Below are 13,408 nucleotides of genomic sequence, written 5' to 3'. Positions count from 1 at the left end.
TAAAGCTTAAAACAATCAAATACGTTTTTACCATCAAACTTGTCAAATTTCAAATGATCACTGGCTTCCGGCACAGGGAGGATACTTGACACAGTGTCTTCAGCATCGTCTTCACCATCACTTGCTAGTTCTTGCTTAAGTTTGGTGTCTAACCAGTCACTGACCAGCTCCTGAGCTATCAATAAAACAAAAAAATCTTTTTAATATTCCTATTACTTCAGAGACTTTTTTCATTCACTGTTTTCATTCCCTCAGTAAATACTGAGCATCTGTCATGTGTCAGGTACTGGGCCAGATGCTGGGAAAACAGTAACAAACAAAACAGGACAAATAAAACCTATCACCGATGAAGTTTACATTCGAATTGGAGAAGAGAGGCAATAAGTAAATCGGAAAAACAGCTGGCAAAGGAGAAACGGTGTGCAAGAAATGGAAGGTAGGTATTGATAGTTTTAAATTGCGGGTTCAAAGAAAGCCTCATTGAGAAGACATCTGGGCAAAGAAGGAAAGAAAATGAGGGAGTGAGCCATATGGGCATGTAAGGAAATATTATTCCATGCAGAGGGAAAGCAATTGCAAAGGCCCTAAGGAAGAGAATGTCCAGAGTGTTGGAGAAGTAGCAAGGAGGCAGTGTGGCTAGAAAGGAGTGAGTGAAGGGGGACTAACAGGAGATAAAGTAAAGAGGTAACGTGGGGATCAGATTTAGAGCAGTGGTTCTAGATCAGGGACGATCTTGCCCCCCAGTGGACATCTGGCAATGTCTGGAGCCATTTTTGATTATCATAACAGGGATAAATGATACTAGCATCTAGCAGGCAGAGGCCACATATGCTGCTAAACATTCAACAATGCACAGGATAGCCCCCGCCCCAAAGATAATTCTCTGCTATATCATCAACAGTGCTGAGGTTGAAAATCCCTGGCACACGAGCAGGGGACACCAACTGGGAGACAAATGCAATAATCCAGGAAAGAAGTGATAGTAGCCTGGACCTGGAGAAGAAGTATTAAAAATGGTCCAATTTTAGAAAGTATTGTTTTGAGGTGGAATTGACAGGACTTGCTGATGTAGTGGATATGGGAAACGAGAGAAAGAAGTCTACAAGGTTTCTGGCCTAAGCAACTGAAAAAATGGAGATGCCATTTATTGAGACAGGAAAGGCCGCGGGAGAAGCAGGTTTGGAGGGAAGACGAGGAATTCAGTTTTAAACTAGTTGGGTTTGAAATACTTAGGAGACATACAAACAAGAATGTCAAACAGGTACTGGCTATACCACTCTGGATTTCTGGGGAGAGGTCCAAGCTAAAGAAATAAATGTGGGTGTTGTCAGCATATGGATAGAATTTAGAGCCACAGAAATGGATGCAAGCACCAAAAGAGGAAGATGGATAGAGGACTGGTTCCAGAAATAAGCCCTAAAGAACTCCCATATTTAGGGGTTGAAGAGATAAGACAGAACCAGAAAAGCAGATTAGGAAGGAAAGGTCATTGAGGTAGGAGGAAAATCAAATAGTGTGATATCCTGGAAGCCAACTTCTATTTGAATTTCTTTCTTAGTGATATACAGAAAATCTTCTTATATAGGTATGAGAGAAAATGTCTACTTTAGCAATACCTTCATCACTATCATCATTATCAAACAGCTCTATGGGTAGGCATAGGGGTTTCAAAGAGGAAAAGTATACATTTCAGCCCTGTCTCCATCATTGTTACCATGATCACATAGCTCTGAGGGAATGGAATGTTTCTTACGTTAAGTGAGGCTAAAAGGCGTTTAATATAGAGAATGCAGGACATATAAAATAGAAGACAATGAATCAAGATAGTAGAAACCAAGTGTAAAAAGTATACTAGCAACAAATATTATTGGCTTTCAGAGGAAGGTAGAGAAAGGGGACAGCTATTTACTGAGTAACCCTGTGTAAAATAATTCAGACATTTATACATATAATAATTTATATGTAGAATAATTCAGATCTACTAAATGCCATTCATTGGTAAATAGGGGTTTGCTATGAAGTGCCCCAAAAGAACAAAGAAAGGGAACTGCCCTTGGAGGGTTCAACTGCAGGAACATCTCCCATTGGATGAGAGGCTCTAAGGCTACTTTAAGGCAGAGTTTCTCAAAGTATGTTCCTCAGAACATTGGTTCTTTTGAATATTAATAGATGATCGATGAGAGGAGAAAAAGGATATAAACCTTTGAAAACCATGTTCTGTTCATACACTAGTACTTTCTAATGTGTATCACTAATTCTTCAGGATATGAATATGGATTTCAGGATAAAAAGAATTTCAAGGTATAGGAAGCTTGGGAATTGGGGTAAGTAAACATTATTTTTTAGACAGCATGACTTCTCAGAAACTTTAAGAGGTTAAAGTATATTGTGTTCCCACGAGTGAGTTGGGAGAGGGGGTGGACAAGATGTAGCCTTGCCAATTTCTGAACCAATCTCCTTTCTCCACCTCCAATTCTACCAACCACCCAAGCCCAAGGGCCTTCACTGCTCACCCAGACCGCTGTGCCGCCCTCTCACTGATATCCCTCTTCCCTCCTTTTCTCCCCTATGATCCACTTTTCAAATATCTAAAATATTGTTCTGTTGTACCTCTGATTAATATCCTTCAATGATGTCTTAGCATAGTCAGAATAATCTAAATTCTTTTCCCAGGCCCATAGGCTCTATATAATAAACCTTCTGCTCACTCCTCAGGCTCATCTCCATTGGGAAGTTCCAGCCACACTGGTCTTCCTTCAGCTCCTGAAGCACACCAAGCTCATCTGTACTTTAACTCTCGATGCTCCCTTCCCCTCTGTCTGGGATGCCCTTCCTCCATTACTGCTTAGCTGGCTCCTTCTTATTATTCAGGTCCAAACTTGAGTGCTTGATCATTACCTAATAATTTTAAGTTTTCTTTATTCTCACACTAGAATGTATACCCCATGAAAGCAAGGGCTTTGCCTCACTTGTTCAAAACCTCTTCCTCCAGTACCTAAAATAGTACCTGGCACAGAGTAATAATTTTATACATACATATATATATGTGTATATATATATACATTTTAATTATAAACATGTACGTTTTTATTATATATACTTATAAATGCAATTATACATGTAAATAATTTTATATATATAAATATTTGAATAAAGACATACTATGAATAAATGGAGACATAAATAATCCAAAAGGAAGCTGGCTTCTAGGATATGGCCACTGTGACTTTCCTTTTACCTCTGTGGCCTCTCCTTTCCAGTCTTTGCTGGCTCCTTCTGATCTCTTCCTCCCTAAATGCTGGAGTTCCCAAGAGTATCAGAAATTAAAATACTAAATTCCAGAGGAGTAAATGTTTTGGGGAGGTAGGAAGGTAGATCAGTTTTAGACTCTCTTCATAAAGAATAAAGCGGATTTACAAACTAATGGTCAAATGATCTCATTTTTTTTAAATAAAAATTTTTTTTATTATGTTATGTTAGTCACCATACAGTACATCTCCAGTTTTTGATGTAGTGTTCTATGATTCATTACTTGCATATAACACCCAGTGCACCATGCAATATGTGCCCTCCTTACTACCCATCACTGGCCTATCCCATCCCCTGCCCCGAAGCCCTCAGTTTGTTTCCCAGAGTCCATAGTCTCTCGTGGTTCATTCCCCCCCTTTCTTCTGTTACCCCCTCTTTCTTCTTCCCTTTCTTCTCCTACCGATCTTCCTACTTCTTATGCTCCATAAATGAGTGACACCATATGATAATTGTCTTTCTCTGCTTGAGTTATTTCGCTTAGCATTATCCAAATGGTCTCATAATACTAGATCAAGCGGCCATGCTGCCCTCCACGTCACGGGACGGACACCTTCACCACTCACCAGTCAGCTGCATCATGATCAAACTGCCTCTGGATGTGGTTCCATTTCGGGAGACAAAATGGGCCTTAAAAATATAGCCTTACTTGTAATATTGGAATTCACCCCGGAATAGATAGTTTCAAGGAGGGAGAGAGACACAAAACTTAAGAGCAAGAGAAAGAAAAGTTTCCATTCTGTACTCTGAAATGCATTATAGGTTATGCTTTAATTAGCTATCTTCTAAAGAACTGTTACCATTGAAGCAAAAAAATGTATTCTCTTACCTTCTGCATAGACTTCATCATGATCCTCTACTTGCTCAGATGTTTCCAAATCTATGATTTGGCTCCAAAGCCTTCTGGACAAATTGGAATTTGTAGCAGAAAATGCTTTTGAAACTGCAAATTCTGAGGCTTTCTCCACCTTCTTCAGTATCGCAGGAAAAAAAAAAGCCCATTAAGATGACAACAACTTTGTTGAGGACTAAAGAATTTTTCTCCCACTCAAGAAACTGATTTTCTACCACCTACTAAGATACCTCCACAGTTCCATTTTTAAAGGAACTCTGAGGCTTAAACACCCCAAATAATTTCATTTTTTAAACACGAAATTAACTGCAATATTTTACCAAATTTTAACATGTATTCACAATGTTTATTTTTGAACAAAGGCTTATTTAGACTTTAGATTACTTTTGTTTAGAGCATTAGTGACGGGATCCTGACACGTGGATATTTTATTTTAAATAAAAAATACAATGTTTCATTAGCTCCCGAAGCCACTAGGATCTGCATACGGCTATGCGGCAGAGGAAGAGCAGCTACACTTCCTCAAACTCCTATCCCTGGAACGAACCTCCCATCATACATTCAGCAATAGGCTCAATAAAACTGGGATAGAGTCGCTGATAGTCATCCAGAATGTTTTAAATCCACAGTAAAAACATGGCCCAATTCACGGGATTGGTGGAGGTGGGCAAATGGTGTTGGCACTCTGGTTTACCTACACAATATAAAAGAACTTCTTTTACAGTTAAATCCCTGACTTTCTCCCTCCCCACAAACCTGCCTTCCTCCACATCTGCTGTGTTCCCAGGCTTCCAACCAAGGTGACAATGCCACTTTTTCAGTTCTCAGGATGAAAACCTTGGAGTCCTTGAATCTATTCTCTCCCTCTTACCCCATAACCAATCTGTCAGGAAATCTGTTGACTCTATTTTCAAAATACATCCAGGATCTGACCCCTTCTTGTCACCTCTACTGCTATCACCTGGTTCACGGCACAATTTCCTGACAGGTTTTCTGTGATAGTCTCCCACCACAGCAGACAGTCCCTCTGAAATGAAAGCTATACATAACTGCGCTCAAAACCTTTTCATGGTTTGCTGTTTCACTCAGAATAAAAATCGAAGTCCTTACCATGTGCTTCAAGGTCCTGCACCATCAGGCCCTTGTGAGCTCTCTAATCTTCTCCTCTGCTACATCCCACTGCTCACTGGACTTCAGCCACACTGACCTTGTGCATTCCTTCTCAAATATGCCAAGCACAGTCCCACCTCAGGGCCTTTGTGCTTACTTCCCCTCTGCTGGACTGCTCTCCCTCCATAGCCATACAATTCTTTCCCTTGACGCCTCATGCCTTTACCCAAATGTCACCTTCATAGTAAGGCTTTCTTGAACTACCCTACATGAAACTGTAACTACCCTCCTCACGGCACTCCCTATTCCCCTTCTCTGCTCTGACTTTCTCTATAGCACTTAGGACCTTATAACATCTTCTACATATATTGTCTCCCCTTAGTAGAATGTGAGCTGGCATGTTTGTCCTCTTCATGTGTGAAACCCCCAGTACCTATAACAGCACTTGGCATATAACAGGCACCCCAAAAATAAATGTTTGTTAGAAAATGAATACATGTAAAATTATTTTATTATTTTATTATATTTTTTAAAGATTTATTTATTTGAGAGAGAGTGAGCATGAGCGGGGGAAGGGGAGAGGAAGAGGGAGACAAGCAGACTCCCCACTCAGCAGGGAGCCTGACTCGGGACTCAATCCCAGGACCCCGAGATCACGACCTGAGCGAAAATCGAAAGTTGGACACTCAACCAAATGAGCCACCCAGGTGCCCCTAAAATTTATTTTAAAAAGCCGTACTTTTCCACAGTTTATATTGCTGCCTGACCTATTTTGAAAATGATTTTTCCCCTTGACCTTCACGGAGAGACTGGTAGGTCTTCTGCCAAAACTTGCCAGGGGCTGAACCTTCTCAATTCTCAAGGGTTTCACGCATTAAGTTTGAATTAGAAACAGAGGAATAAATTTGAAAAGCTAAGGGTAATTTGAAAAAGATGTAGAAAACAGAACACACAGGAAAAGATATGAATCAGAAGAAAACATGATCTAATCAGAGTTAGAATAAAGAAAATATCATTCACTCTTTATGAGGTCACTCCGGAGAGATCTGTCTTCCACATTTTTTCTTGGCCTCTGATATGCCCAAATTTATGATGGTTGATATGCCATTTATTGGATGGTCACAATATGCTTGGCACATTGTCCTTCCCTTTAAGGTTTTAAAATTCTAAGACAGCAAGATGAATTTCACATATATCGTGTATGTGTATGCTATATACGTATATATGTCAATAAGTACAAATAAATAGATCAACTTTCAGTTTTTAAACCAACATTCACAAACAAAAAATAAGCAAAAACAGGATTGTAGACTTAGTTCCCCAGGCTATGAGTGAAAGAAAGAACTCTGTATGATAGGTCATCTCACCTGAATTGGAATTGGTACAGATTCTTAACAAAGGAAGTACAGAGAGCTTGAACATAGGGGAAGACTGATTTGGGCACTCAAGAAGGACACAGGCTGGTACTTACAAGGAAGGGCGTAAGGAGAAACGTTTGCTTGGCTCTCACAAAGCAGGTGTTTGGGATATCACTTAAAATGAAGATTTTGGTTGAAAAAAATACTAGATATTAAGGATTAGAAATAATCTCTGTATTTCCTTGTTTAAAATAGTACGTCCTTACCATTTCATTCAAAATAAATATGTGAGAGAGAGAAGAGGTCTATCTTAAATTATATATCAAGAAAACAAAGTGTCAATTTAACAACTTATTCTTTAAACAAGTTGATTGAGGACTGAAGGCTAGCCCTGGTCCCACTACCTTAGTGGACATTGAGGGGAAAGCAAAACTAAAAGCGACCAAAGAGTTCACTTTTATCTACCTACCTACCATCTACCTATTTACTGCATCATGTGCCATGTATGCAAGACACAACTCAGGTACAGTTCTAAAGGAACACAGGGTGATTAGAAAGAAACCCCAAATACCTTCAAAAGTTTCCTACTTAGTAACTGTGTTACACGTAAATATATAATTTGTAAAGGAACCATCTTAGTTATTCCCATGATCTTATGAATGCTCAATAAGAGCTCCTCACATCTCATGACACACATCAATCCCATTGTCCACTCAACGGCAGGAACAGCGGCTACAATGTACTCCTTCTTTCCTCAAGGCTGGGAGGTACAAGCACAAGTTTCCTAAAACACCCTCAAGTGCAAACTGCATGTTTATATATAATAGTTTTGGGAGGAATATATTTTTGAAAGTGTCCAATTCTTTTTAATAAAATCACTCTGTCTACAAGCAAATGCTGGATGTGGTCTCTGTTGTGTATGAATGCCAACATAATTGCAAGAAAAAGTATTACAAGATGGGTAGGTGGTTGAGCTGGGTGAAGGGAAGTTGTTCACTGGGAGGGGCATCTCAAGCTGAGCATTAAGGGAAAGATCTGGATTGGCCTCCCAGAGAGGAATGGTATTCCTGGCTTGGGGGATCAGTGTGAGTCAAAGTGAAGGGAAGACAGAGGCGGAAGGAGACTGGCCTGACAAGAGTCACAGAGAGTATCAGCAAAGGGGCTGTTACAGATAGATTGATATTACAGCTAGATTGACAGAGGGCCTTAAATGCCCATCTGGTATTTACAGTTTTATCAGATGGCACACAGAATCCCTGAAAGTTCAAGGATAGAGAATCAATGAAAATGTTTAGAAAGCTTAAGTGTCAAAGTAACAGAATGCACAGGAGTAAAAAGATGAGTCAGTCTATCAAATCAGGATAAGGATAAATTATAAATCATGGCGAATTGTTGCATTTTGGTTGAGCTGCCCCAGAACTCATAGTTCTACTCAAGTATCTGCCTGATTCTAAGTGACTTCAGTATCCCTGAGGAAGACTCACCAACATTTCAGCCTCAAGGTTTGCTTGATCTCCTGTATTCCAACAGCCTTTCCCGAAATCATACATCTGCAACCCACTGACGTGGTCATCCTGAACCATATCATATGGAATTTTCCATTGTTCAACCCCAAAGCTGATACCCGCCCCCCCCCCCGCCAACATCAGCCTCTGTCCATCTCCCTCTTTTGCCCCCCCCTCCTCCACTACATTGTTGTTGCACCTAACCATGTCCTTCGTCACCATAGGCCTCCTCCTCCCAACCTAGGAGTCCTTTAAAGAGTCCCCTCCTTCCTAGTCTGCATGGATATTCAGCTACTCTCTTACATAAGCCTCAGATCACTTGTAGCTTTGCCTCTCCAGTGAAAACTTTCAAGCCCAGGTCAATCTGATCTACCAATTTTTGGTGCCACATAAGATTTTGGTTACCTGCTTCAGCCAAGTCCCCAGTGCTGCCCCAGTGATCTCTTCTGTTCTGAAGAAAGCCCTTTCTCAACCTTCACTATGCTCCACACACTTTCCATATTCTCCCCCTTCTGCCATGTAACAAGGTCTAAGCTGATTTTGAGAGGGTGGTGCACTCAAGGGGATCTGCAAGTCTTAGGTTCAGAAGTCCTTTTTAGGACACCACCAGAGTTGGGATACATTAGGGAACAAAATCAGAAAAGAAGACAGGAGTGAACAGAAAAGTAGTAGGAGAAGCAAGAGAAAACAGGGTTATAAAAAGATAATGAAGGAGAAGATTCGTAGAATAAAAAAAAGTGGTAACTATATTAAAAGAAACTTACAAAGTTTGAGGATGAAGAGAACAGTGGATTTGATCAGGAAGTCATTTATGACAACTGTTTCTGTGGAGTGGTGAGAAACAGAAACAGGAGGAAAATTACTGTAGACACCAGAGGATAATAAAAATGCAAGGGCAAGGAGTCTAGGCTATACGCTCAAAGACACTGGATAAGAAGAAGATGTTGTACCATAATCAGAATGGACTGCAAGGTCAAGTAAGGACTTACTGATTTTTTTTTTTTTTAGATGGGAGCTTTGAGGGCATAATGGAGACAGAGCTACCGCAGAAATTTTAGAGGAATGATAATAGGAATGATAAAAATCTAACCGGTCAAGCTGTCTGACAAATGCATAAAGACAGAGCAGAATTTTATTACTCTCTTTCACTGATATTCCCCCCGCCCCCCAGCAGAGGAGACAGTAACTAAATGTACAGTTGAGCCCTGCAGGGGCTTGGCACTGCGACACTCAGCACGGACACGGCTTAGTAGGAGGCTGAGGAGTGGGCTTCCCAGCGGCTGGCCTCCACAACAGCAGATCCATTTTAGTGGTGTTCTAAGTCAGACCCGTAGGAGCCAGAAAGCCTTCTCTGGCCCATCTATATTAGCGTCCCCCACCATATGCTTCTATGACATCCTTAATTCTCCCAACGGTTTTAAGTTAAGTTGTTTAATCTCCACCGGACTATAAACTCTGGGAAGGCAGGGATGATACCTGCCCCAAGCACGGTTTTATCTTCAGTGTTCAACAGAGTGGACTAGTACTTAGAAGGTACTTAATAAATACTGGCTGGATAAATAAATAGTTAACAGTGATTACATCTGGTCTCGGTTCCATCTGGAACTTATAATGCCTGTCAATTTAGATAAGTAATAGCTCTTCAAAATACTACCAGGCAGAATGATATTTTCCCAGGAAAATGCTGCATGATTTTGAAACATATGCTGCACAAATGAATTGAGCATGGCAAGTTGCCAAACTGACACTCAGAGGCATGCACCTGAAGTAGTTTAATAGTACTTTCAACTTAAATGGTACTTGGACTCAAAAATACATATCTCAGGCCTGGAAAAGAGCTCAGAAAGTTATCTAATTCAATCCCCCCCTCACAGAATGCTCAAACATATTCTTCATTAGTCCTAACATTAAGTGGCCATTTAGAATCCACTTGAATACTTCCATTGATAGAAAATACATCTCTTTATGAGAATGCCTACTCCATTTTTGGATCCCGCCAGTTATTAGAAAATTCTTATGATGTATGCACAGCTTTCACTTAATGCTCTGGTCCCACAGATCAATGTAACTACAGTACAGGCTTTCCAATATCTGAGGAAGGCCACCACATCCTCTCTTATAGCTTCTCCTCCCCTGTTCCTTTAGTCCTCTTCATGGGATCCTTACAGCATTTGAAAGAGCATGTCAAGGGGTACCTGGGAGGCTCAGTCAGTTAAGCATCTGCCTTCAGCTCAGGTCATGATCATGGAGTCCCAGCATCAGATCAAGCCCCAGTGTCGGGCTCCCTGCTTCTCCCTCTGCCCCTCCCCCTGATTGTGCTCTGTGTCTCTCCCTCTCTCAAATAAATAAATAAAATCTTAAAAAAAAAAAAAAAGAGCATGTCTATACCCATTTTCTTGTCATTCATATTTTCATGAGAAGTAACAGAATAATGAAAAAAAAATACTAAGGAATATAAAGCTAAAGTAACACAGTTACATGAGAATAGAAATAGCAAAATGTGCAAAATGGAGATCTATCAGTATTCCTTTTCATCAGATTATGTCTGACTCTTAACTTTCTATTTTAACTGTGCAATATCTTTACCTTCATCCAGTGTTCCACACTGTCAGGGTCAAAGGCAGGCTGTAGATAATATATACAGAATATTAATACATAGCAATAACTTTATCGACTTTGCCATTTTAATCTATCCTTCTGATTAAAGCATATGGAAGTGTCCTTTTTCTTTCCCCAAGCCATTTCATGAGCAAGTTCAGCAAGAACACACAATGATGGTCAGAGGAAGAAACATAAAGCATTCTCTGGGACATCTTCTGTCTGTTTTTATCTCCTGCCTAAGCCCACCTGGAGATTCTAATTAAATTGGTCTGGAATAGGGCCCAGGTGTCAGTATTATTATTATTTTTTTTAAAGCTCTCCAGAGGGACATCTGGGTGGCTCAGTTGGTTAAGCAGCCAGCTCTTGATTTTGGCTCAGGTCATGATCTCCGGGTCCTGGGATCGAGACCCATGTCGGTCTCTGTGCTCAGCAGGGAATCCACTTGTCTCTCTCCCTCTGCTCCTCCTCTCCTACTCCCCAATAAATATCTTAAATAAAATAATATCTTAAAAAAATAAAGCTCTCCAAGAGCCAAAATAGAGGAATGCTAGATATATTCCTTATAAAAAAAACTCAAGCAAGCACTGTTTAATGAGCCAGATTATTCATATATCATGGAAGCAAATCTGCTTGGAGAAGGGTATGCCCCTTTCCTCAGGTCCCTCTTTTCAAGAATAACCTGTAGCAAGGGGCTTTCTATCTTACCTACAGCAGGAATATTGTTTGGTCCAATAATAACTGGTGGGGGGGGTGGCGGTGGGAGGATGTGGTGGGGGATAATCAATCTTCTGTCTTACAAAGCAGAAAATGAAGTAAAGATCACATATATTTCTAGTCAGGTCAGTCAGATATTAATCTGAAATTAGAAATCAATAGGACACCTCCTTTCTTCACTCTGTAATTCTCAGAAGCTCATAGAATTTCCTCTAACAGTCACTTAACAAATAGAGGTATTTGCTTTGCTAATAATTCAGGTGGGTCGTTAATGAAGGTAATATCTAAACTAGCATACTGTCACATGGAGGAAGGAAAGGTATAATACTCTCTTTCACTTACATAACACTTCACCTTCAAAGCACCTTAAGATAACTAATTAATGCAGCTGTACTGCTGAATAATTTTGTCACTGCAACAAAGAAAGAGCTGATCCTATTAAAACACAACTGAACTTCAAGAAGCTCTTGTGCTTATTCCTTTTTATCTTCTAGGCAGTAACAAGGAGCACTAGCAGCAAAAAATCCTTCCTTTTGGAGTCTTAAGATAACTGTCCCAAATTTTTACCTTTCATCATCAAGTCTATACCCATAACCTATTTGGGATCCAATCTACTGTGGAGCTAGCACATTACAATAGGTACAGACTCTGTTTCCAACTCTCTCTAGTGCTCCTAGCTACACCCTCTGGTATCTGGGGCAAGATATTCACCAAGTGGAATATGTCCAGTGCATTATTTAGCAGGTATATTTAGAATAAACTGCAAGCACAATTGCCTAGAGCCCTAAGTATGCCACATGTCTGTAGAATTTTTTTTTTTAAGAAAGTGTAACTTAAGGGTGAAAACAGCTGGTGAAACTCCTCTGGAGCTGGAAGCTGAGAAGCCACTCCATTTTGGTACTGTCACTTACATTTAAAGCATTTATTTTTGTGACTGTTAAAAAGGTAATCTGTGGAAAGCGCACACCGTGTGACTGTAACTTTGCACATGACATTTATGTATGTTTCAAGTTTAAAATAGGGTTATCAGTTTTCCATGTCTGGATGCTAAGGCATCAAAGGAGGTAACGGATATAAAAAGGAAATGTTTGTTGAATTCAAAAAAATTCAAATGAATCAAGTACTGATATGTCTAATATCCACTTGCATTCCTGAGTTCATTTTTGATACTTTATGAAAACTTAGAAGGGGAGGAATATGAGGCAGAGGACTTAACACGAACATCTTCCCTCTCCAATAACGATCTCAAATTTAGAAAGCATAGAAAGAAAGAAAGAAAGAAAGAAAGAAAGAAAGAAAGAAAGAAAGAAAGAGAAAGAAAGAAAAAGAAAGAAAGAAAAAGAAAGAAATGTGCGGTAACTTCCCTAAAATGGGGGGGGGGGGCGGTGGGAATGGGAGACGAGGGAGCTCGAGAATTCTCTTCACTGGGATGGGCACTACCAGATCTCTCCTGTTTAAGAAGATGGAAACACTTCTTTCACGATACTGCCCACCAAAGCCATAAGGTATCCAGACCCCAAAGTTCGTACGCCTCCTTCCCCGGGGTAATGCTGGCTCCAGGGCAGTCCAGGCAAGGGGGAACCACGTAAGGATGCCCCTTGGGGAAGAGGGAGGTAGCGCAGCCCAGCCGGCTGGACTCGGGGCCGGTCCCCGCCCCCCAGAGTTCCCGATTGGGATGGATCACCTTGGCACTCGGCTTCCTTGTAAATTGTTTCCAGCGACTCGGCCCCGTCCTCTTTCTTGAGGAGGAGGACCTTTCCTGGGGCGCCAGCAGCATTTTCCAGGTTCAGGGCCGGACCACCGCAAAGCTTGAACGACCACTCCGCAGCCGAGGCTTCTTCGGGGTCATCCTGGGAGTTGTAGTTCCTCCGGCCGCCAGGAAGGCAGGTGTGGGGCGCCGCCGAACCACCACTCCCAGGAGGCTTTGCGCAGGCGGATCGGGTTAGCTCAGTAACCCATAG

General features: G+C 40.9%; 1 protein-coding gene across 2 annotated transcripts in view; it reads right to left on the bottom strand.

The window, feature by feature from the left end:
* Positions 1-13,376, bottom strand: part of CCDC191 (coiled-coil domain containing 191) — an 82,048-nt gene extending 68,672 nt beyond the window's left edge. The window contains exons 1-4 of one of the 2 annotated variants that reach the window (XM_045785140.2): positions 13,132-13,376; positions 10,719-10,757; positions 4,136-4,277; positions 32-175 (exon numbers count right to left, since the gene is read on the bottom strand). In XM_045785140.2, the coding sequence (XP_045641096.2) occupies positions 32-175; positions 4,136-4,277; positions 10,719-10,757; positions 13,132-13,224 (418 nt within the window). In that variant the 5' untranslated portion in view covers positions 13,225-13,376. Of the gene's footprint in view, positions 1-31; positions 176-4,135; positions 4,278-10,718; positions 10,758-13,131 lie in introns of those variants that run through there. The other variant, XM_045785141.2, reaches the window with a different exon arrangement.
* Between the last annotated feature and the right edge of the window lie 32 nt (positions 13,377-13,408).

This window comes from Ursus americanus, chromosome 4, assembly GCF_024610735.1.
Source record: "Ursus americanus isolate L20-20 chromosome 4, mUrsAme1.1.p, whole genome shotgun sequence".
Lineage (NCBI taxonomy): Eukaryota > Metazoa > Chordata > Mammalia > Carnivora > Ursidae > Ursus > Ursus americanus.
This window is presented reverse-complemented; position numbering and strand designations above follow the sequence as displayed.